Source organism: Balaenoptera musculus, chromosome 2 (assembly GCF_009873245.2).
Source record: "Balaenoptera musculus isolate JJ_BM4_2016_0621 chromosome 2, mBalMus1.pri.v3, whole genome shotgun sequence".
Classification (NCBI taxonomy): Eukaryota; Metazoa; Chordata; class Mammalia; order Artiodactyla; family Balaenopteridae; genus Balaenoptera; species Balaenoptera musculus.
This window is the reverse complement of record NC_045786.1, coordinates 175727068-175750340: the sequence shown is the minus strand read 5'-3', so window position 1 is coordinate 175750340 and position 23273 is coordinate 175727068. Positions and strand designations below refer to the sequence as shown.

The 23273-nt window shown below is 62.6% G+C and overlaps 2 gene segments (V, D, J or C); both read left to right on the top strand.

Moving 5' to 3' along the window:
- Positions 1 to 567: 567 nt before the first annotated feature.
- LOC118889956 lies at positions 568 to 17711 on the top strand. The segment is given in 11 exon segments: positions 568 to 674; positions 3743 to 3810; positions 6169 to 6246; positions 7530 to 7829; positions 7956 to 8279; positions 8369 to 8692; positions 8765 to 9097; positions 11376 to 11509; positions 11604 to 11879; positions 16074 to 16330; positions 17534 to 17711. Coding segments are annotated over 11 exon segments (2379 nt in total).
- Positions 17712 to 20424: 2713 nt separating this feature from the next.
- LOC118890717 lies at positions 20425 to 22376 on the top strand. The segment is given in 4 exon segments: positions 20425 to 20759; positions 20923 to 21221; positions 21416 to 21758; positions 21926 to 22376. Coding segments are annotated over 4 exon segments (1209 nt in total).
- Positions 22377 to 23273: the final 897 nt, after the last annotated feature.

Below are 23273 nucleotides of genomic sequence, written 5' to 3'. Positions count from 1 at the left end.
ACACAATCAGCAGACAAACTGTTAGAACTAACAAGAAAATCGGGACAATTTCCATGCAAGACCAACTTACCAAAAGCAGCTCTGTTCCTCTATGTCAGCAAAAACCTACTAGAAAATGTAACAGAAAGCCGGGCACAAGTCACAGCAATGGGAGGAATAACCTGGGAAAGAGTGCCCAAGACCTCTGAGAAAAAAACTGAACTCTATCCAAGGACATAAAAGAAATCTGAATGGCTGGGGAGACACACTGGTCAAGGAGGGAATGACGTGCTAGATTAAAGTGTCATCTATCTCCCAGACTAAGAAATAGAGTGTACTCCCAACCAAAATTCCAGCTGGGTTGGTTTTGTTTGTTTCTTTGCTTGTTTGTGAGATCCATTTACAGCTTAGACCATTTTGAAAAACAAAAGCACAGGATGAGGGGTTTCAGGGGGACTGTCCCCCTGAATGTTAACACATACACAAAACCATCACTGAAAAGGATGGTATTCATGCACAGACTACCAGACCCAAGGAATAGGAGAGCACTCAGAAACAGCCTGGTCGTTCCTAGGAACTTGGACTACAATGAGTGTGGTGCCTTCAGGCAGCGGGAAAGCTTCTGAGGTGGGTGGGAAACTGGCTTCTTCTGTGGAGAACGTCACCCTGGGTTTCTACTCCACACCATATGCACGGTGAGTGGTGGTGGAGCCTGTTGGGATCAAACACTTACATCTGAAAGGCTAACTTTAAATATAGCTGAAAGGAAATGGACCAGCAAGGCTGGCGGAGCACAGTAATAGCAACAGCCTGGTGGGATGTATGTCCACCCAGAACTTCAGAATGTGACCTTGTCTGGATATAGGGTCTCTGCAAATGTAATTAGGTTAAGGACCTTGGGATTAGATCACACTAGATTTCCGAAGCATTGTAAGTCCAGTGACTTATAACAGGAGAAGATGACACGCGGGGCAGATGGCCATGTGAAGATGGAGGAAAGATTGGAGTGATGTCAATAGCCAGCAGGGGCTGGAAGAGGCAGGAAGGACCCTGCCCTGGAGCTTTCAGGGCAGCTTGGCACTGCCAACACCTTGTTTTTGGATTTCTTGCCTTCCAGAATGTGAGAGTCCATTTCTGTGGTTTTAAGCCACCAAGTTTGTGGGCCTTTGTTACTGCAGCCACAGGAAGCTCACACGGTAGCCTCCAAACGTGCAAGCTGTAGGGTAAATAGCTGATGAATCTGCCACATGGAAATCAAGAACTTCTGTTAAAGGAGGACTCAATAAGCAGCATTAACAACCAGGGGATTGACCAGGAGAAGTTTATCCCAAGGTTAAAACTAGCAAGGGGCAGGCACCTAGAGATGACTGCCTTGCAAATTCCCAGGAAATCGCCAAGAAATCTTCAGAAAGCAGGATGAGATCAGAGACAGACGTCCAAATGTCTCCCAAGTCTCTGAAGAGATACTCCAGCTCATTAGTAATGGGAGCATTTAAATTAGAAGAGAGACAACGCACTGCACACTTCAGAGATCGTAACGACAGCATCCTTGCTGGGGAGGCAGGCACGGAGCTGGAGAAGCGGGGCCTCCCTGGGGTGGAGGACGTCTGGAGGCCTGGGTGGTGGTGGGCCAGCCCCAAGAGGGAGTGGGCAGCAGTGGAGCCAGGCCTGCCCTGGGGGAAGGAAGCCGGGGAGGGGGGATTGAAGCATCTTTGGGCCCATGTTCGGGGCCACAACCAAGGACAACAAGGGGCTCAGCTGGTCTCGCTGTCCAGGAGAACTCTGGGACCTAGCCCCCACCGTGCGTACCGAGGGCAGTGAGCCCCTGGCTGAGTCTGAGGGGTCTGGAGGCTAGTGCTGCCGCCCGGTTAGTGTCCTGGTCAGGAAAGGTTGAAGAAACATCTGCAGCTTGGCCTTCCCTCCAAGCAACCCACTGGCTGGAGCCAGCATTGGCCCCTGGCTACCCCACAGGCCCTTACACGGAGGCCCAGCCTCAGAGGGACCTCACACTGCCTTGGCTGAAGGTCCACCCATCCCAGGCTGTCTGGCCAGGTCCCATCTAACTTCCTGCAGTCCCCAAACCCCCCAGCTCCTTGAGAACTTCCTGACCACACAGGATCCTGCTCCGGGCCCACCTGAGCTGGGTCATTAGAGAGCGGCCTGAGGGAGACTGCGCTCGCCCTGTCCAGGCTCCCAGCTCCAGGCTTCGCCACGTCCTCCAGTGCCACAGGGCCACGCTGAGGGCTCCCCGGGCTGCCGGGCAAAGCCGCCCTGCCCGACCAACCACCTGCACAAGCGGCAGCAGCTCTGTTCTTGCACACGCAGCCCCGGCCCTCCTCGGTCGGCAGGGCCTTTTGAGGGCTGGGGTAGGAAGGCACAACCTCTCCCCGCTCCTCAAACACACAGGTGTGCACACACACAGACACACGCATGGACGCACACACACGCACCCAGCTGTGGCGCCGCACGTTTAGGTGCAGAACGTGTCCGAAGTCACTGAAGTAAAGCAGCAGCACCTTGGGGTCACAGGAGGGGCAGCTGGACCCTGTGCTGGGCAGGACAGGTGAGACGGCCTGAGCAGGGTGGCCGGGAGGGCTAGCGCCCTACGCCTGCTGGGTGGAGGGGGCGCCAGCGGGCAGGAGGGGGACAGCCAGGCCCAGCCCTGGGCAGGAAGAGGGTGGGGGAAGGACGATTCCTGGAGGCCAGGGCGGGGCCGCAGCCCCAGAGAGGCAGGGAGCACGAGTGCCCAGAGCTCAGCCGGCGCAGGAGCCAGTCTCCTCCAGCACCAAGGGACGCTTCCCCCCACCCTCCCTGCCCCTGCGCCCGGCAGCCCAGTGGCTCCTGGGGTGCGGGGTGGAGCTGGGGGAGGGGCCGGCTGGGCACGAGGCCTCAGCCTTGAACGCCCACAGCTGGGCAGGAAGCGCAGGGGGTGCCGGGCCAGGCCCCCAGCCCCACACACTCACAGCGTGCGGGCCGCAGGGCCGGGCACCACATGGCAGAAGGCTGCCCGGCGGGGCTCTGCCTGCCCTGTGGTTTCTCTCAGAACCTTGAGTCCTTCCAGGGAACTCGGCTTTCCCCTTGCACCTGCCAGGCGGCATCTGTGCCTGGTGCCGAGGGTGGGGCGGGACAGACCAGGACAATCTGTCCTGGGGGCCTCGGGGCCCTGGCTCTGCACACGGGGCCCCCCCCAGCCATCCAGCAGCCCCTCTGGGGTCTTCCAAGAGGCCCGGACACTCCTCTGAGCGTGCAGGCCCGACAGCCCATCCCGGCACAGCCTCCCTGCATGCAGACCAGCGGCCCTGGGTGTCCTGGGCCCAGGGGATGTGGTCCTGCTGTGTCCCTCTCCAAAGACTGCATGTCGCCTCCCAGGAGCCCATGCTGATGAGCTAGCTTGCAAGTTCTCGTGGCCTCCCCTGTGTGTGGGCCTTTGGGGGGCTTTGGGGGGCTCCAGGGACACACCGGCCTGCAGGACACGTCCACAGCATGGAGGCAAGGCCGAGACTCAGCACGCCATCTGGCTCAGCACGTGCCAGTGGGGCGTCGATGGTAGACTGGCTGTCCCGACAGACCAGAGTCGAATGCTGTGGGCACCTCTACGAAGGCCACTCTGTGGTCCCCACACCTTGACGGACAGCACCAGCACAGGGCTGCGTGGCACACCCCAGGGTCCGGTGGCTACAGAGGTCTTGCCGAGCCACTGGCCAAGCTCACAGCCACGTCCCGCCGCCCCACAGGCCCTTGCCAGCCCTTGCCGGCCACGCAGCCCAGCTGCAGCCCCGATGGGAGCCCAGCTGCAGGACGGCGATCGGGAAGCCGGCTCGCAGACAGCGGGTGAGACTGCCGGCCGGCAGGGTGCCCAGGAAGCCACCAGAGGACCAGCACCTGCCTACACGCAGCTGGACCCACAGCCTCTCACACTCGCACCCAGGGCCGCCCACCGGGCCAGCCCCCAGACCACTGCTCAGAAAGCCCCACGCTCCACCACAGGCACCTAGGCCACGCGGGCCTCAACTTCTCAGGCACAAAAAGGCCAGGACCGTCCCTCACGGGGCTGCCTCGGGGGCAGCGGTGGCGGTGCCTGGTGCCCTCTCCCTTCCCGGGCCGTCGTGGTGACCACAGTGTGTGCCGGCCGCTCACCAAGTCAGCCCGTGGCATCAAGGGAAAGAGGTCGCGAGCCGGGTGGCAGAGGCCGGGGAAGAGGCCACAGAGAGGAGCCTCACCTGAGACCGGCCGTCACTGGGTCGACTTCCCGAGAACAGAGAGAGAGAAGGGAACTTCCAGGGCTGCCGAGGCCCCTGCGGCTTCCCACTCCATTTTTAGCTGAGAGCACTGAGGCAGAGCTCGCCCCCCTGCCCCGCCCCGCCCCAGGCCCTATCGTCTGGACATAAAAATAACAGCAATGGTTCCTAACGATTCACTTATCTGGGAGGCTGCCAGATGGGCCACACCAGCCATGGGCACCCGACAGAGGACCCCAGTCCCTCAGGCACCCAGCCACTGGAGCTGCCCAGACCACTGCTGGGAGAAGACACCTGGACCGCCCGCCCAGTGGGGACCCAGCTTCTGGGCCACTGCTTGCCTTGCAGCTGTCCCTTCCCTGCATGGGCACACAGGGAAGTAAGAGAACGCTCGAAGCCGACCTGGAGAAGACCAAGGGGCCGAGAATCTCAGACAGGTCAGGGCCAGGGCAAGAATCACACACAGGGCATGGACCTTGGGCTGAGCGTGGATCTGCCTACAACCAGTAAAAACGGTGACGGCCAGCCCAGGGTCAGGGGGAAGCAGCGGGGCTCAGTCCCTAGGCCGGCCAACATGGCAGGCAGGCCTGGGCCCACATCGTCTGGCCTGAGCTGGGCTGGCCTGAGCCAGCCTGACTAGGGTAGGCCAGGCAGGGCTGGGCTGGGCCAAGTTTGGCTTCAGTGGATGGAGTTATGTGGAGGGAGATGAACTATCCCAGCCTCAGCTGGGCCACACTGGCCAGAAGGGCTGTCCTCAGCCATGCGGGACCGTGCGCTGAGCTAAAGTGAGCTGGGCTGCCCTGAGCCAAGGGGATTCTGGGCCAAGCTGGGTGGACTGAGCCAGGTGAAGTGGGCTTAGAGAGAGGCTGTCCTCAGCGGGGCCAGTGGGGCTGAGCTGGGCTCTCCTGGACCCGGCTGCTTTGGATAGACAGGGAGGCAGCAGGCTGGTCCAGCTGAGCAGAGCTCAGGACTCCGCCATCCTAGGTTGGCTCGGCTGGGCTGTGCTCAGATGAACTAGGCGGCCGCAGACTCTGCTGGGCTGAGCTGGGCTGAGCTGGGCTCTCAGAAGAAACTGGGCTCGGCTGAGTGGGGCCCAACGAGCATAGTCAGGTGGGATAAAGTGGGCAATCTGGGCTCACCTGGGCTGAATGCTCTGGGCTGGGCTCTTCTCTGCTGAGCTTGCCTACCCCGGAGGGCTGGGGCTGAGCTGGGCTGAACTCAGCTGGGCTGAACTGGGCTGAACTGGGCTGAGCTGGTCTGAACTGAGCTGAACTGGGATGAGCAGGGATGAACAGGGTTGAACTGGGCTTGGTTGAGCTGAGCTGAACTGGGCTGAACTGGGCTAGGCTGAGCTGAGTGAGGCTGAACTGGGCTAAGGTGGGCTGAGCTGGGCTGAACTGGGCTGAGTTGGGCTGAACTGGGCTAAACTGGGCTGAGCTGAACTATGCTGAGCTGGGCTGGGCTGAGCTGAACTAGGTTGAACTGGGCTGAACTAGGCTGAACTGGGCTGAACTGGGCTGAGTTGGGCTGAACTGGGCTAAACTGGGCTGAGCTGAACTATGCTGAGCTGGGCTGGGCTGAGCTGAACTAGGTTGAACTGGGCTGAGCTGGGGTGAACTGGGCAGAGCTGAACTGGGTTGAACTGGGCTGAGCTGAACTGGGTTGAACTGGGCTGAGCTGAAGTGGGTTGAAATGAGCTGAACTGGGGTGAACTGGATTGAGCTGGGCTGAACTGGACTGAGCTGGGCTGGGCTGAGCTGAACTGGGTTGAACTGGACTGAGCTGAACTGGGCTGAGCTGAGCTGAACTGGGTTGAACTGGGCTGAACTGGGTTGAACGGGGCTGAGCTGGGCTGAACTGGGTTAGGCTGGGCTGGGCTGAGCTGAGTAGGGCTACACTGGGTTGAGCTGGGCAGGACTGGCCTGGGCTGAGCTGGATTAACTGGGTGGAGTGGGCTGTGGGGTCATCCTGGCCAACTTTGCTCAGTCAGCTAAACTGAACTACAATGAACCATGTGGACGCAGCTCAGATGAGTTGTTTTGCTTGCGATGGGATGTCAGGGGCTGAAGCGGGCCAGGCTGGATCAAGGCAGGCTGTTCTGGGCTGAGCTGACTTGAAACGAGCCGGACTCGTTAGGGGGTGCTGGGCTGTACTTGCGAGCTTGTTTGCTTTGTCTCAGCTGTCCTGACACAAGGTCATCTGGGCTGTGCTCAGCTGGGCTAGCCGGCAGAATAGAATAAGGTGGAAGAGCTGAGCTGGGATGCAGAGCTGGGATGGGCTGGGGTCTGGAGCTCCAAGGCCAGGGGATGTGCAGACAGGCGTGGGAACCAGAGGAGCCTGAGGAGGGCTCTGAGGGGGACTGACGAGGGCTCTGAGGGGTCTTTGTCCTCTCTCCATGGGGCCTGTAATCGGGCTCCCCTTGGGGGGTCAGCAGGGCAGGTAGAGCACCAGGGGGCCTGGGCTGGTCAGCCGAAGGATGGGGTGAAAGGGCAGCCATGGCAAAGCAGCTCAGGGACCTGAAGGCTGACCCACGGCTGCAGGTAGCAGGGGCCCAGTGGGTGGCAGGTGGATCCGCCCACAGCAAGCCCACAGGGACTTTGGAGTGGGGCGGGGACACAAGGTGATTCCTGGGAAGTGGGGTCCTGTGGATCGCCAGGCCCTTATGAGGTCTTTGGTTGGGAGCAGAAGGGCCAGCTTGGTGGTTCCTGGGGGTCTCCCTGATCCCCGATGGGGGTCTGAGTTAGGGTTAGGAGTGGGAAAGCAGCTTGGTGATCCTGGGGGTCTCTGTGTCCCAGGCCTGTGTTCCCAGGGCTATGGGTGGGGCAGAGGGGACAGACTGGTGGCTACTGGGGTTCTCAGGTTCCCTGATCTCCAATGGGGGTCTATGAGTGGGGGCAGAAGAGTAGCCTGGTAACTCCTGGGGTGGGGGGGGTCTCTCTGGGTCCCCGGGTGCCGACAGGGGGCTATGGGCTCTGAGCCTCCACCTCAGGGAGTGGGTTAGCGCCTCCACTCAAGAGCCCCGTGTCCACCCACTTGGGGCTGAGGGCAGGAGTCCTGGCCAAGGGCAGTGACAGCCACTGCTTCTGCAGGGGCACAAGGATTCACTGGAGGGCGTCCCTAGTGGAATCAGGAGATGAGGAAAGGACCCAGGAGGAGCCATCTGTCCCCCAAAGCTGGAGCAGAGTCCCGGTGTTCCCTGCACGGGACCACCCCCCCTCGACCCCACAGCCCACCCCCCAAAGCCAGCAGTTAGTCTGGCACATACGGGTGACAGTCCTGAGGCCAGCGTTGACCCCTGTCTTGTCCCCACAGCCTCCATCCACGGCCCATCCGTCTACCCCTTGGGCTCCTGTTGCACAAGTGCTACCAATGCCACTTCTGTGACGCTGGGCTGCCTGGTCACGGGCTACTTCCCGGGGCCAGTGACCATGACCTGGGACACAGCGTCCCTGAACAGGAGCACCCTGACCTTCCCTGCCGTCCAAAACTTGAACTCCAGCCTCTACACCACCAGCAGCCAGGTGACAGTCTCGGGCGAGTGGTCCAAGCAGAAGTTCACCTGCAGTGTGGCTCACGCTGCGTCCAACACCACCACCACCAAGGCCGTCACTGGTGAGCCAGGTCTGGGCCAGCCCGCGAGACAGCCGGAGGGGGAGGGGGAGGCCAGGCAGGAGGCACAGGGAGGAGGGGCTGGGGGCTCAGAGAGGCCAACCCCACTCCTGCTGCCTCTGCCACCAGGGTGCACCAAGAGCTTCCCCGACCCCTCTGTGAAGCTCTTTTACTCCTCGTGCGACCCCCGTGGTGACACCCATACCACCATCCAGCTCCTGTGCCTCATCTCCGGCTATACCCCAGGCAAAATCAAGGTCACCTGGCTGGTGGACGGGCGTGAGGCCACAGACGTGTTCCCACACACCGGCCCCGAAAGGGTGGAGGGCAAACTGGCCTCCACTTACAGCGAGCTCAACATCACGCAGGGCCAGTGGGTGTCCCAAATCACCTACACCTGCCGGGTCACCTATTATGGCTTCACCTACGACAACCACGCCCGCAGGTGCACAGGTACGGTGCTCGCCCACGCCAACACCCAGCCGCTCGGGATTCAGAGAGGAGGGCAGACTCAGCCTCACTCAGTCCCCTCTCCCACACAGCCGAGTCTGAGCCCCGTGGCGTGAGCGCCTACCTGAGCCCACCCACACCCCTCGACCTGTACGTCAACAAGTCACCCAAGATCACCTGCCTGGTGGTGGACCTGGCCAGCGACAAGGACATGACACTGACCTGGTCCACGGAGAACAAGGATCTAGTCTATCCAGACCCACCCATCGCCAAGACTCAGTTCAACGGGACGGTCACCGTCACGTCCACCCTGCCGGTGGACGTCAGTGACTGGATTGAGGGCGAGACCTACTACTGCAAAGTGGCCCACCCACACCTGCCCAAGGAGATCCTGCGCTCCATCTCCAAGGGCCCTGGTGAGCTGCAGGCTGAGGGGAGGTGGGCGGGTCTCCCAGGTGGAGCCTGGCCGACCACACACCTGCCTGCAGGCAAGCGCATGATTCCCGAGGTCTACGTGTTCCCGCCACCCAAGGAGGAGCTCAAGACCAAGGGCGAGGTCACCCTCACCTGCCTGATCCAGAACTTCTTCCCCGCGGATATCTCCGTGCGGTGGCTGCGGAACGGCGCCCCGATGCAGGCGGACCAGCACACCAGCACGGGGCCCCACAGGGTCCGCGGCTCCAGCCCCGCCTTCTTCGTCTACAGCCACCTGGCGGTCAAGCAGGCCGACTGGCAGCAGAGGAGCATGTTCACCTGCCAGGTGGTCCACGAGGCCCTGTCCGGCTCAAGGACCCTCGAGAGATCGATGTCCATCGACCTTGGTAAATGACGGCTGACCCCCTCCCCCCCCGTCCCAGGGCTCCATCCTGCTGGGGCGGGGGAGGGGCCGGCCAGACCTTCCGTCCATCGTCAATAAACACTCCAGTGCCTGCTCAGAGCCCTGGGCGTGCCCGTTCTTGGGGAGCTGTGGGGCAGGGAGCAGTGTCTTGGCACACGGAAAGGAAGGCACGGGGCGGGGGCCGGGGCTGAGGCGCGGCTCCATCCAGCATTGCCGTCTGTGTCAGAGGCCCTCCCCGCCACCCCACTATGCACTCTATCCACTCAAAGGAGTTCTAAGAGCCAGAGAGTGGTCCTAGGGGAGGGACCACAGAGACCCCAGCCTCTCCCGGAGGTCCCGGAGGCCTCAGCCTCCACCCCTAGCCTCCTGCCAGCCCCTCTGGACACAGACAAGCCCCCAAGCTCCCAAGTCCAGCTGCACACACAGGCCCTCCAGGTAGAGAAATGGGCCAAGTCAGTCCCCCGCACCGGCACCAACACGCAGGTCCCTCCACCGTCACCTCCTGGGCACAAACGGGCCAACCCTGCACAGGGGCCAGTGCGGAGCCCACTCCTCTGACCCCGGCCTTCTGACCCCCCATCCCACCTGCGTGGTCACACCAGGCCGGGGTCGGCGCCCTGTGTCCCCCATCTTGCTGCTCAGCCTCACTCCACCCTGAATCGATCCAGGGAAACGCCCAGCCCTCGCACGCACCCTCACACTGTCATGCCCGCTGGTGCCAAGGCTCCGCACCCACCCAAGTCACACGGCACTGCCAACCGCTGGTAGCGTCTCACACACACTCACAGGTGGCCTCCCAAGGCCCGCCCTCGCTCCCAGGCCACTCCCACACCCTTCCCCGTCATACCTGGGCCCCTGGACCCACCCGTCGCCCCACGTGGCTTCCTCCTGCAGCCAGCCCCTCCCTGTCAGCTGCACCCCACAGATGGACAGTTGGACACACAGACACACACTGACGCACATGGACACAGACACACACACGGACACAGACACATGGGGACACAGACATGAACACATACAAATGAACACACACAGATACACATACTGATACACATGAACAGACACACATGGACAGACACACTGACACACATGGACACAGATATACATGGAGGCATATGGACACAGACACTGATACACATGGACACAGACACAACAGGCACACAGACACATGGAGACACACACATGAACACATACACAGACACACACAGACACATGGACACACACATGGATACACACAGACATGGACACAGGCGCACAGAGACACATGCGTGTGGACACACACGGACACACACATGGGCACATACTGATACACATGGATGGACACTCTGACACACACGGACATGGATATACACAGACACATATGGACACAGACACACGGGGACACAGCCATGAACACACACACATGAATACACACAGACACACGTGGACACACACAGATACATACTGACACACACGGACAGACACACACATGGACAGCACGCAGGCACCCACCACAGCCACACAGAAAGCAGCACATGCACAGCCCACACCCTGAACACGAGCCCAGAGCAGAGGCCGTGCTGGGGAAGGAAGGGGCCCAGCCCCAGGACAGGAGGAGCCGGAGGCCAGGGGCAGCTCTGGGCTCCCGCAGACTGGGCAAGGTCCGTGCGGCCGGACCGAGCCCTCGGGGCACCCACTGCGATGATCCAATGAGCCTAGGGGCCCTCCCGGGTCCAGAGCCCCTCCTGAGGGCTCCAGGCAGGGATGCCAGCCTGGGCTCTTCAAGGGGCCCCCAGGCTGGCGAGAACGGAGCCGAGCAGGAACGGGGCCCAGGGGGCCGGACTGGGCGGCCACAGGCCATGAAGTGGGTGGATGTGGGTGCTCCCCAGGCCGGGGGACCCCGCCTGCCATGGGGCAGGGAGCGGGGTGGGGCAGAGCTGGAGCTGAGGTGAGGGGCCCGCGGGGCTGAGAGGGGCGACCGGCAGTCAGGAGAAAAGCCGGAGAAACCGGGGGAGAGAAAACGCCAGCCGCCTGAGAGCGGAGGCACAGCAGAGGGCAGGGGAACGGTGCCGCCCCACACGGCCACCGGCCGGCTCGGGGGCTTCCAACCCCCCACCCTGCAGGTCCGGCTGGTGGCTCTGGGCAGTCGCAGAGGGGCCGGACGGAGGGACCGCCCAGGACCAGGGCGCCCGGCCCAGTCCCCTCTGCTCCCTAAGGGTGGCCAGGCCTGTCCTTCCCCGTCGGACCCCGAGGCCAGGGGGCTGACCGGCTGACGCCCGCAGAGCTGGCCCTGGAGGACCTGTGCGCAGAGGCGGCCGAGAGCGAGGAGCTGCAGGGCACACGGACCAGCCTCCTCACCTTCGTGGCGCTCTTCCTGCTCAGCGTGAGCTACAGCGCTACCGTCACCCTCTGCAAGGTGGGCACGGGCGCCCCATTCCAGGGCGGGGTGCCCAGAGAGAGGGAGAACCTCGGCCTGGGCACAGAGTCCCTCACGCACGCCGTCCTCCCAGGCGAAGTGGGTCCTGGCCGCCGTCCGGCAGGAGCAGCCGCGGGCTTCCCGCGACTACACAGACGTTGCACAGCCCTGCCTTTCGCCTCCTCGTGTGAGCAGCCCCGAGGCGGCCAGCTCTACCCTGGGCCGGAGGAAGGAGCAGAACAGCCCCCAAGGGGCCAGAGTCAGGGGCCCAGCGACCAGCACACGGGCGCCCAGAGGCCCCAGCTCAGCCCCAAGGGCGAAGGCGACAAGGGGGCCCACCTATCACAGCCCCACACCACCCCACTTTGGGGCAAGTCCCAGAAGAGCATCTGTTCCCTCCGCAGAGAGGCCTGGGCTGGGCGTGGCTGCTGGCCGCCCCAGGCTTCTCCCAGGCCCCTGGGCTTGGGCCCACACCGGCTCTGACTGAACAACCCCTGAGCACAGTGACGGCCTGGAGCCCATGGCCCAGCCCACGCTGGAGCCCAGAGCCAAATCTAGGACTCAGAGTCCCAACCAGCCCAATCCAGCGTCTGAGTCCAGCCCAGCCAAGCCAAGGGCTCACTCCCCAGGCTCAGCCCCGCCCTCCGTGCCCCCAGGTCCAAGGGCACTGCCCCCCATGCCCTGCTCCTGTCCCGTGCCCACCCTCCCTGCTGTCCACCCCCAGGCCCCGTTCATGCAGAATGAGGCTGCAGAGCAGGCCTTCTGGGGAGGGGCCAGGGCAGTTTTCAGGGCTGCGGGCAGGGCCCTAGGCTGTGAGGCAGGGTCCCACAGCAAAAGGCGCTTCCCAAGGGGTCCGCAGTGTGGCCAAATCAGCCCTGCAGCACCCACCCCCGTCCCCCGTGCCCTCGTCCCGACGTAGGAGATAGATGGGCTCCAGGCTGAGCAGCTGCAATCACTCTCCTGCTGACACTTCGAGATGATTGGCCAGAGACCACCTGGACAACTGTCCCCATGTAAGCAACCTAAGCCACCCCTATGGCACATGACTCGCTCCAAGTTTCCCATGTGCTCTTCCACTCGTACCTTCCTTCTAGTAAACACTGTCTCTATTTCACAATCTTGGTCTCTTTCCTAAATTCTTTCTTCAAAGAAACAAGACAGAAGTCCATCTTCCAGCTGACCCACTGCCAGAATCAGGTTGACCTCTCTCTCTTTACTTTTCCTTGTAAAGTTCCTTTAAGTAAAGAATCCCATGCCACCTGAGCGTACCTTGGGGGAGGTGCCTGTGGTCCCTTGGGAGCAGGAGGTGCGCCCCCCCCCCCGAGGACGTGGACAAGGGGCCAGAGGGAAGGGGGCAGAGGGCAGCTCTGGGCCCCGAGGACCCAAGTGTCCAGCCAGGCTCCACCTCAAGAGTCCTTCAATACCCACAGAGACCCCGGTTCAGGCTCCACCACGCCTGCGCCACTGGCCTCCAGCCCAGACTCACCGCCCCTCTCCGCACAAAGGTAAAAGCAACAATCCCCATCCCTGTGGCCAAACCCTGAGGGGCTCATTCAGTGGTCAGTGCAGGAGGCCGCAGGAACACAGCTGCACAAGCACCAGGATGGAGGCCGGCATCAGCCTCCTGGGGCCCTAGTCACCACCCACTGAGCTCACGCAGACAGGCCAGTCCTCAGGCCCCATCCCGCCAGCCAGCCCGGACGTCCCGATGAACAAGCGAGAGCTGTCTGGGGCTGGCCGCCACCGTCCTCGAGAAGAAAGCTGGGAGCCGCGAAGGCAGGAGCCACAGGCACCAGGGAGAGGGCCGGCTGGCCAAGCACAGTGGTGGGCCCGGGCTGAGCCTCCTCCTGAGGGTAAAGAGTTGGAGAAGCCCGCCCACAAGGAGCTCTGAAGTCCCATGGAAACGGGGCAGAGTGCATGAGCACATGTGACACAGGGCAGGATTCCTTCATATACAAAGAGCACTCAGCAACCAATGAAAAGAAAGAAATGTGAGCAGTGGGTCCTGCACCATAAGGAAAAACCGGGTGGCTTATTGGGTGGCCAATAACAGGAAGAAAATGTTTCAATAATTGGAAAAGGTACAATAGGAGGAAACTAGGGGCGGTGAGTGACCCTCTTGGCCTCTTTGAGGACCTGTGAGCAGCTAAGACCATTCTTCAGGGCCCGGTGTCCTCCTTCCCAGCATACGAGTGCCCAGACTGTGTTGACAGGAGAGTCCACTTGTGGCGAAGGCCCTTCTGAGAGCCGCCATCTGCGCTGGGAGACCAGGCATCCCACGGACTCCGACACGGACCGTGCAGCCTGCTGGGGTCGGGCACAGAAAACCCAGCACTGGGCAACTCTGAGGCTTGTCCAGAGAGCCCGAGTGTTTGGTTCAAATAGAACATGAGAGGGGCAGTAGAGCACTTCACACAAGGTCAAGGGCGCAGCCCTGCTCTGCTCTGCCCCCTCACACCGACACTCACACACTCACACCTGCACAGACCCGCACACAGTTTCAGGAAACTAGGCCCCAAGACCGGCCCCAACCTGCATGGCCCTCTCAAGCCGAGGTCCAGGGGCCTTCCTCCCCATCTCCTGAGCCAGGAGCCCCCGGGGGCAGAGCTGAGTGTCCCCTTTCTCTGACTTGCACCCCAGATCATGAGACCCACCATGTAATCCGGAACGAGGGCAACAAGGGCTCAGCCCACGCGGGGCCCTGTAAGCTGGGCGTCGTCACACACGGACAACGTGCATCTTCCCCAAGTCGGGAAGAAAGGTGGTGAAATAGGAGATAGATGGGCCCCTGGGCTGAGAGGCTGGAGCTTGCCAAGCAGAGTAACCTGGAGCTCTGCTTTCCCTGACACTCCAAGGACAAAGTTAGTGGCAGGAGCTGAGCCCTGCTGGAGTAAAGAGATAAGACGACCATGTCTATCGCTCCTGAGGTCAGGGCAAGCTCCCCGCCTGCACATGTGCAGGAAGCCTCCTCGGGGGTCAAAAAGGGAGGGGATGCCACCCCATAATGTGTTGTCAAACTTCCCGTTAGCCTTTGCGTTGGAATCTTTCTTGTCAAGAAGATACGCACTTGTCGGGAGGGCCCTAGGACAGGTCAGATGCGGGAGAAGAGGCGAGGTAATGGGCCAGAGGAAGACAAAGATCCGGGAGGACTGCCCTGTACAAACCATCTGGCCCCCGCTTTACTGCGCCTCATCAGGGAGGACGCCCACACCCTCTCTCTCCAGGTGAGTATTTCTGCCTTGCTCCTGTCTTAAATAAACTACTTCTCTGCGTGCTCCCCCACATGTTGTGCTCTGTCTCTAACAACAAACTTCATACCTCTTTTTACACTTTTTCCTCCTTGAAACACTCTTGCTTTCAAACGGGGCAAGAGCCAGGGCAACTTTGCTTCTAGCCTCCGGCCCCTGGTGGTCTAGCAGCTAGGATTCCTGGTTTTCATCCAGGATACGCGGATTCAATTCCTGGGCAGGGAACTAAGATCCCACTTCAAGGCCACTCACTGCTGTCTCTCCGAGAACAGTGGCAGTCACCCCACCCAGAGGGGCTGGCACAGTGGGAGCACAGCCCAAGGGCAGGCCCGCAGAGGAGAGCAGGGGGATGGATCCCACCCAGCCAGCCGGGCTCCAGACCCAGCAACCCTGCCAGACACGCCCTCCCAGCAGCAAGACCCCACCTTCTCGGGCTCCCCTCTGCTCCTCCTCCTCTTTCTTCTGCATTAACCCACCACAGTGGGCGGAATGGTGCCCCCAGGCCCAGAAGTTATGTCCACATCCTAAGCTCTGGAACCCGTGAAGGTGATCCTATTCAGACGAAGGGTCTTTGCTTATGTGATTGAAGTTAAGGATCTTAAGATGAGATTGTCCAGGTGGCCCTGAATCCAGTGAGAAGCGTCCTTACAAGGGACAGAGGAGGAGAGATCAGACTCAGGGCAGGAGGTCGTATGAGGGCAGAGGCAGAGATTGGGTGATGCCTGGGACGCCTGGGGCCACCAGAGGCTGAGGGCAGGAGGGACCCTCCCCTGGAGCTTCTGGCGGGAGCAGGGCCCTGGGACACCTGGATCTCGGGCGTCTGGCTGCAGAGTGTGAGACTGAATTTCTGTTGTTTCAAGCCCCTCAGTGTGAGGTCCTTTTTCGCGGCCCCAGGACACTCACCACCAGCCAGTAGGCCTTGGCCAAGCCGAGGCCCTTCCTCCTTCCGAAGAAGCCCAGGGAGGACTCGCCCAGTCCCGGCTCCTCCCTCCCAACTGGAGCCACGCTCGGCAAGTCCTTGACCCCCAAAGGTGCTCATTAGTCTTAACAACAGTGTCCACTCGGGCTCAGGCCCTTCCCCCAACCACTGCGACCGTCAGGTCGTGCGAGACCCCACATCCGTCCGCCTCAAGTCCAAGCTCTTCTTTCTGCCCCGCGTTCCGTGCCCGTCTGTGCCCACAGCGGGGCAGTGCTGTCTGCGTGGGGGACACCAGCCTCAGGAGAGAGCGGTCCCCCGCCCCGCACCGCCCTCCTCTGTTTCCTCCACTCGCGCCAGGCACTGCCTCAACCACTCACCCCGAGTCCCACTCCTCCAGCTCCCTCAGGGCGGCTCCAGGGGACACCGGGGCTTCAGACCCCCGGAAGGTGCAGGGCCCCAGGACCTCACGGGCCGGCAAGAGGAAGGATCCTCAGGGCCAGTCAACCACGATGCAGGCGCCTCTGGTGCTCATGAGAGCGGTGGGCGGGGGGTGGACCAGAGTCCGGCGGCCCGGGCGGAAGTGCCCCTCGTGGGCGATGCTGTGGGTGTGCCAGGGTCCGTGATAAAACGCCAGAAGTCCCTTGACCAAGCCAGGTGTGTCTGCCCACCCGGTGCCATGCCCCAGGCTCCCCTTCCTCCATCCATCTCCCCCTCCCAGCCCACCTGCCCCAACTCCCGTCCTGGGCCCACCCCTCCCCCAGGGAAACGCTGATCTCCCCCTCCACCTGCCTGCAGCTCTCCCCCCAATGGTGTCCTTCCCGGGAGGGGACCATGGGTCCCTGTGTGTAGCTCCAGAACCTTCTGGGTGTGAAGAAATGAATGAACATGCGAAAGCAGGTGCAAACCAGGCCCCACGGCCCCTCGTGTGCCCAGGCCGGGGCCGCCTCCTGAGGGGCAGCGGGGAGGGCCAAGCAGCCGGGCAGCCGGCAGGGCCCGTGGGTGGGAGAAGCCTGGGCAGGGAATTGGGTGGATGCAGGCGGGGGGAAGCCCTCAGCCACCCCGACCCACAGGACTCCAGGCTCCAGGCAGGGGGGCCCACACCCCCTGCCCAGCTTCAGTCCAGGGCCCCGCTGCTGCTGAGGCTGGCGGAGGAGGGGCAGCCCCTGGTCGTGGCCAGGAGGGAGAGGCTCCCCACCCTCACAGCTGCCCTGTGGCCTGAAGGTCTGTGGGGCCTGCTCACTGCGGTCACTCTGGTGAGGCTGTCCCTTGGGGCTCCCGCCCCTGCCGGCCTGTGCAACCTCCCCTCCGGCCCTCACTTCATCTGCACCTCTGGGACTATTTCTACCTCAGGGACCCTAAGCCCCTGACTCTGTCTACTTCGGCCTCTGCTTCTCTGCACCTCGGCCCCCAGCCCAGCCCCGTGGGCGCCCCGTGGAGACACACCCCCCACGGCACCCGCCTGCACCCACATGGCCTCAGGCCAGGGCCAGGCTCCTGGGGGTCCCACAGCCCAGGCCACACACACCTGGTCCCGCCACAGCCAGACCACAGATCAGACATGACGTGGAGGCACGCGGCCACAACTGGCGGGACAGGAAGTGGGTGAGTGACCCCCGCCTGTGGGCCAGACACCGCCATGCAGCCCCTTCCCAGCGTCAGCCTCACCTCGCAGCGCAAACGGCCCAGAGCGGGGCAGGGGTCGGCTGAGACCACACGGCCAACAGGAGGGCCTGGACGAGGCCTGGTTCTCCCTCCCCACTCCAGCGCCTCTGGGCAGGCGGGCACGGGGACCAGCAGGGCATGGCCACATGACCAAAAGGCATGGGCCTCTCCCAGCCGTGTTGGACCCTCTGGCAGCCTTGAGCAGGTGGGTCTCAGAAGCTATTCAGGCCTCATCTCCTCCACAGCCAGGCCATACTACGGCCTCCTGGGATGGGAGGATGGAGGACAGGTACCAATACAGAGACAAGAGGGAGAAAGGCAGACGGCCATTGACCCAGAAGACACAGAGCAGGATGCTGTACACATGGGCTGAGCTGGGCTGGGTAGAATGGGCTGAACTGGGCTGAGCTGCATTGAACTGGGTGGAGCTGGGGTGAACTAGGCTGAACTGGGCTGAACTGGGCTGAGCTGCATTGAACTGGGTGGAGCTGGGGTGAACTAGGCTGAACTGGGCTGAACTGGGCTGAACTGGGCTGAACTGGGCTGAGCTGAGCTGAGCTGAGCTGAACTGGGCTGAGCTGAGCTGAGCTGAGCTGAACTGGGCTGAGCTGAGCTGAGCTGAGCTGAACTGGGCTGAGCTGAGCTGAGCTGAGCTGAACTGGGCTGAGCTGAGCTGAGCTGGGCTGAACTGAGCTGAGCTGGGCTGAACTGGGCTGAACTGGGCTGAACTGGGCTGAGCTGGGCTGAACTGGGCTGAGCTGAGCTGAGCTGGGCTGAACTGGGCTGAACTGGGCTGAGCTGGGCTGAACTGGGTTGAGCTGAGCTGGGCTGGGCTGGGCTGGGCTGGGCTGAACTGGGCTGAACTGGGCTGAGCTGGGCTGAGCTGGGCTGAACTGGGCTGAACTGGTCTGGGCTGAGCTGGGCTGAGCTGGGTTGAGCTGAGCTGAGCTGGGCTGAGCTGGGCTGAACTGGGTTGAGCTGGGCTGAGCTGGGCTGAGCTGGGCTGAACTGGGCTGAGCTGGGCTGAGCTGGGCTGAACTGGGCTGAACTGGGCTGAGCTGGGCTGAACTGGGTTGAGCTGAGCTGGGCTGGGCTGGGCTGGGCTGGGCTGAACTGGGCTGAACTGGGCTGAGCTGGGCTGAGCTGGGCTGAACTGGGCTGAGCTGAGCTGAGCTGGGCTGAACTGGGCTGAACTGGGCTGAGCTGGGCTGAACTGGGTTGAGCTGGGCTGAACTGGGCTGAGCTGAGCTGGGCTGAGCTGGGCTGAACTGGGCTGAACTGGGCTGAGCTGGGCTGAACTGGGTTGAGCTGAGCTGGGCTGGGCTGGGCTGGGCTGGGCTGAACTGGGCTGAACTGGGCTGAGCTGGGCTGAGCTGGGCTGAACTGGGCTGAACTGGTCTGGGCTGAGCTGGGCTGAGCTGGGTTGAGCTGAGCTGAGCTGGGCTGAGCTGGGCTGAACTGGGCTGAGCTGGGTTGAGCTGGGCTGAACTGAGCTGAACTGGGCTGAGCTGGGCTGAGCTGGGCTGAACTGGGCTGAACTGGGCTGAACTGGGCTGAGCTGGGCTGAACTGGGCTGAGCTGGGCTGAACTGGGCTGAACTGGTCTGGGCTGAGCTGGGCTGAGCTGGGTTGAGCTGAGCTGAGCTGGGCTGAGCTGGGCTGAACTGGGCTGAGCTGGGCTGAGCTGGGCTGAGCTGGGCTGAACTGGGCTGAGCTGGGCTGAGCTGGGCTGAACTGGGCTGAGCTGGGCTGAGCTGGGCTGAACTGGGCTGAGCTGGGTTGAGCTGGGTTGAGCTGAGCTGAACTGGGCTGAGCTGGGCTGAACTGGGCTGAACTGGGCTGAGCTGGGCTGAACTGGGCTGAACTGGGCTGAACTGGGTTGAGCTGAGCTGGGCTGGGCTGGGCTGGGCTGAACTGGGCTGAACTGGGTTGAGCTGAGCTGAACTGGGCTGAACTGGGCTGAACTGGGCTGAACTGGGCTGAACTGGGTTGAGCTGAGCTGGGCTGAACTGGGTTGAGCTGAGCTGGGCTGAACTGGGCTGAACTGGGTTGAGCTGAGCTGGGCTGAACTGGGTTGAGCTGGGCTGGGCTGGGCTGGGCTGAGCTGAACTGGGCTGAACTGGGCTGAACTGAGTTGAGCTGAGCTGGGCTGGGCTGGGCTGGGCTGAGCTGAACTGGGCTGAACTGGGCTGAGCTGAGCTGAACTGGGCTGAACTGGGCTGAGCTGGGCTGAGCTGGGCTGAGCTGGGCTGAGCTGGGCTGAACTGGGTTGAGCTGCGCTGAGCTGAGCTGAACTGGGTTGAGCTGAGCTGGGCTGGGCTGGGCTGGGTTGAGCTGAGCTGGGTTGAGCTGAGCTGGGTTGAGCTGGGTTGAGCTGAGCTGGTTTGAGCTGAGCTGAGCTGAACTGGGTTGAGCTGAGCTGAGCTGAACTGGGTTGAGCTGAGCTGAGCTGAACTGGGTTGAGCTGAGCTGGGCTGGGCTGAGCTGGGTTGAGCTGAGCTGGGTTGAGCTGAGCTGAGCTGAACTGGGTTGAGCTGAGCTGAGCTGAACTGGGTTGAGCTGAGCTGAGCTGAACTGGGTTGAGCTGAGCTGAGCTGAACTGGGTTGAGCTGAGCTGAGCTGAACTGGGTTGAGCTGAGCTGAGCTGAACTGGGTTGAGCTGAGCTGGGCTGGGCTGGGCTGGGCTGGGCTGAGCTGGGCTGAGCTGGGGTGGACTGGGCTAGTGCCTGAGGTGAACAGGAGACAGTGGGTTGAGCATGGATCACACCCAGAGCCCTGGTTTCCAGCCAGACAGCCCCCCATGTTTCTTGGGGGCACACAAGGGCCGTGCAGCCTCAGGGTGCAACTGTGATGTTCCCCGCTCCCGTCACCGGTTGACCGGAAGGGAACTGTGAAAGGACCAGGGCAGACCATGCCCTCTGTAGCCCCGCTGTCCAGGGGGCAGCCCAGAAGGACTGATTTGGAACTGGGCCTCCAGCCTCAAGATACCCACAGTCCATGGGAGTCAGCTGCTAGTTTAGGAGGATGGGGGGGGCGGCTTTGTAGGGGGAGGTGGTTGGACTGGGACTTTTACCCAGGAAGTGGGAGGGGTGACATAGAAGTCTCAGGCCCCCTCTGCTCCCCAGCTTGAGCCCCAGGACAGACAAACTGGCCCCCATGCAGACTCAGCTTCAAGCCCAGGCTGCTCTGGCTTTTTTCTGCCCTCTCCCTGGGCCCATTTCTCACGATACCGCACACGCTGGGGAAGGGCATGACCACGCCCACTGCACAGAGGGCAGCTGAGGCTCCGACAGCACACGCAGACTCAGCTGGCCGGTGGGGGAGCCGCGTGCGACAGCCAGGGCCCACGTCTGAGGAGCGCGTGTGGCCCACGTGCCCAGAGCCCCAAGGAGCGCGTTCAGAAATGGCTCAGCTGGACTCAGGTGGCCGGCCCCGGGTGCACCGCGTACAAGCTGCGCGACCTTGGGGCAGTCACTAACTCTGTGTGTGTAAAGGAAAGGCGGGCGTCGTCCTGCCCTCATGGGGCTGTGTCGGGCGTCTGGTCAGCGCGAAGGCTGCCATCTCACAGCACACCTTGTGTTTCAGTGACTGAAACCAGCCCCAGACTCTTCCCACTGAGCCTCAGGAGTGCCAACTCAGACGGGCAGGTGGTCATCGCCTGCCTGGTCCAGGGCTTCCTCCCGTCAGAGCCACTGAAGGTGACCTGGAGCCAGAGCGGCAGGGGCGTGTCCATCAGGAACTTCCCCCCTGCTCAGGCCGGGGGCCTGTACACCATGAGCAGCCAGCTGACCGTGCCGGCCGACCAGTGCCCAGACAGCAAGTCTGTGAAATGCCAAGTGCAGCACCTCTCCAAACCCAGCCAGGCCGTGGACGTGCCCTGCAAAGGTCAGAGGGCGGGCTGGGGCGGGGCCCCCATGGTGCCACCCTGACCCAGCTCCCTGACTGCATCCCTGTGGGCACTCCCCTCAGACAAGAGGTGGCTGAGTGCCCGGGGGGTGGCCAAGAGGGGCCTGGGCTGGGGCTGGAGGCCAGGGAGGCGGGCGGAGGGGCTCGCTGACCTGCTCTGGCTTCCCTTTCCGTTCCAGATAAGTGTCCAGATAAGCCGTGTCCAGATGTGTGCAAGGTCAGCCTGTCCCTGCACCCACCGGCCCTTGAGGACCTGCTCCTGGGCTCCAATGCCAGCCTCACGTGTACGCTGAGTGGCCTGAGAGACCCCAAGGGCGCCACCTTCACCTGGAACCCGACAGGTGGGAAGAATGCCATCCAGGAGCAGCACAAGCCTGACCTCTGCGGCTGCTTCAGCGTGTCCAGTGTCCTGCCGCGCTGCACCGATCCCTGGAAAAGCGGACAGTCCTTCTCCTGCACTGCCACCCACCCCGAGTCCAAGAACCCGCTAACCGCCACCATCAAGAAACCCTCAGGTGGGCCCTGACCCGCGAGTGGGCGGCTGGGCACTCCACGGTGCGCGAGGTGCACTCCTGAGCCCACCCCGCCCTCCAGCTCCCACCCACCCCCACACGGGGTGCCCAGGGGGCAGGGGGCACCTTCTTCCCTGCCCAGACCCCTGACCCTGCTCTCTGCCCTCCAGAGAACATGTTCCGGCCACAGGTCCACCTGCTGCCGCCGCCGTCGGAGGAGCTGGCCCTCAACGAGCTGGTGACACTGACGTGCCTGGTGCGAGGTTTCAACCCCAAGGATGTGCTGGTGCGGTGGCTGCAGGGGAACCAGGAGCTGCCCCGCGAGAAGTACCTGACCTGGAGCTCCCTGCCCGAGCACAGCCAGAGCGTCCCCACCTTCGCCGTGACCAGCGTGCTGCGCGTGGACGCCGAGGCCTGGAAGCAGGGGGAGTCCTTCTCCTGCATGGTGGGCCACGAGGCCCTGCCCCTGGCCTTCACCCAGAAGACCATCGACCGCCTGGCGGGTAAACCCACCCACGTGAACGTGTCCGTGGTCATGTCGGAGGTGGACGGCGTCTGCTACTGAGCCGTGCCCCCGCCCCACCCGCCCCTTGAATAAACTCCATGCTCGCCTGAAGCAGCTCTGCGCTTCCCTCCGGCTGCCTATCTGTCTGTGCTCGGGGTCTGCACACACCAGGAGGGGACAGGACCCAGGAGGAAAGAGCAGCCACTGCCCCGACTTTCTCTAGGCCTTGGTTTCCCCTCAGCCTGACACTGGACGTGCCTTCATGGCCGTGCACGAGTGTGAGCACAGGCGTGAGGGTCGAACTGGGGCTGAGATTTGCGAGGCACGCACAGCCTCATGGGTCCTGAGAATGGTGGCCCCACGAAAGTTCCCAGGGGCAGGTGACTTGGTCACTTGTATTTCAGGAAACTGCCTCTAGGGGCAGCCGGGAGGCATGAGCAAAGCAGAGGGGAGCCTGGTGGCCAGAGAAGAGGCTGGTGCCATCATGCAGAGGGGGGCTCACGGGAGGAGTGGCGAGGGAAGAGGATTGGATTCCAGGGGCCCTCTGTGGGCGCAGCACACAGAAGTGCAGGACGGCCCCACTGACCGCACGGAAAGGGGGCCACCCCGCCTGGGTACAGCCTTCCCCACCCCACATCCCACTGCTCTGCACATGTGCACAGGGGCGCATGCACACGTACTCTCATATGTGTTCATGGTCGCGTGCGCAGGCACGCGTGCGCGCGCGCACACACACACACACACACACACGTCTGAGCCCTGCAGGTGCAGGAAGTTGACAGCCCAGAACCAGCTCCAGGAAGGCAAGAGCAGTCCCCGCCCAAGCCCCCAGAGGGTTTTCCCCAGGCCCAGACCTGCTGCCCCAGGTCCCTCCAGGCCTCAGGCCTCCCTGTGTACCCAGCTGGGCATAGTTCAGGGATCGATTGGAGAGACCCCTCTCAGGCATCACCTGCTCCCCACTTGGTCCCCAAATTCAAGTCTCCCATGCATTCCTGAGCCCCAAACCATAGATG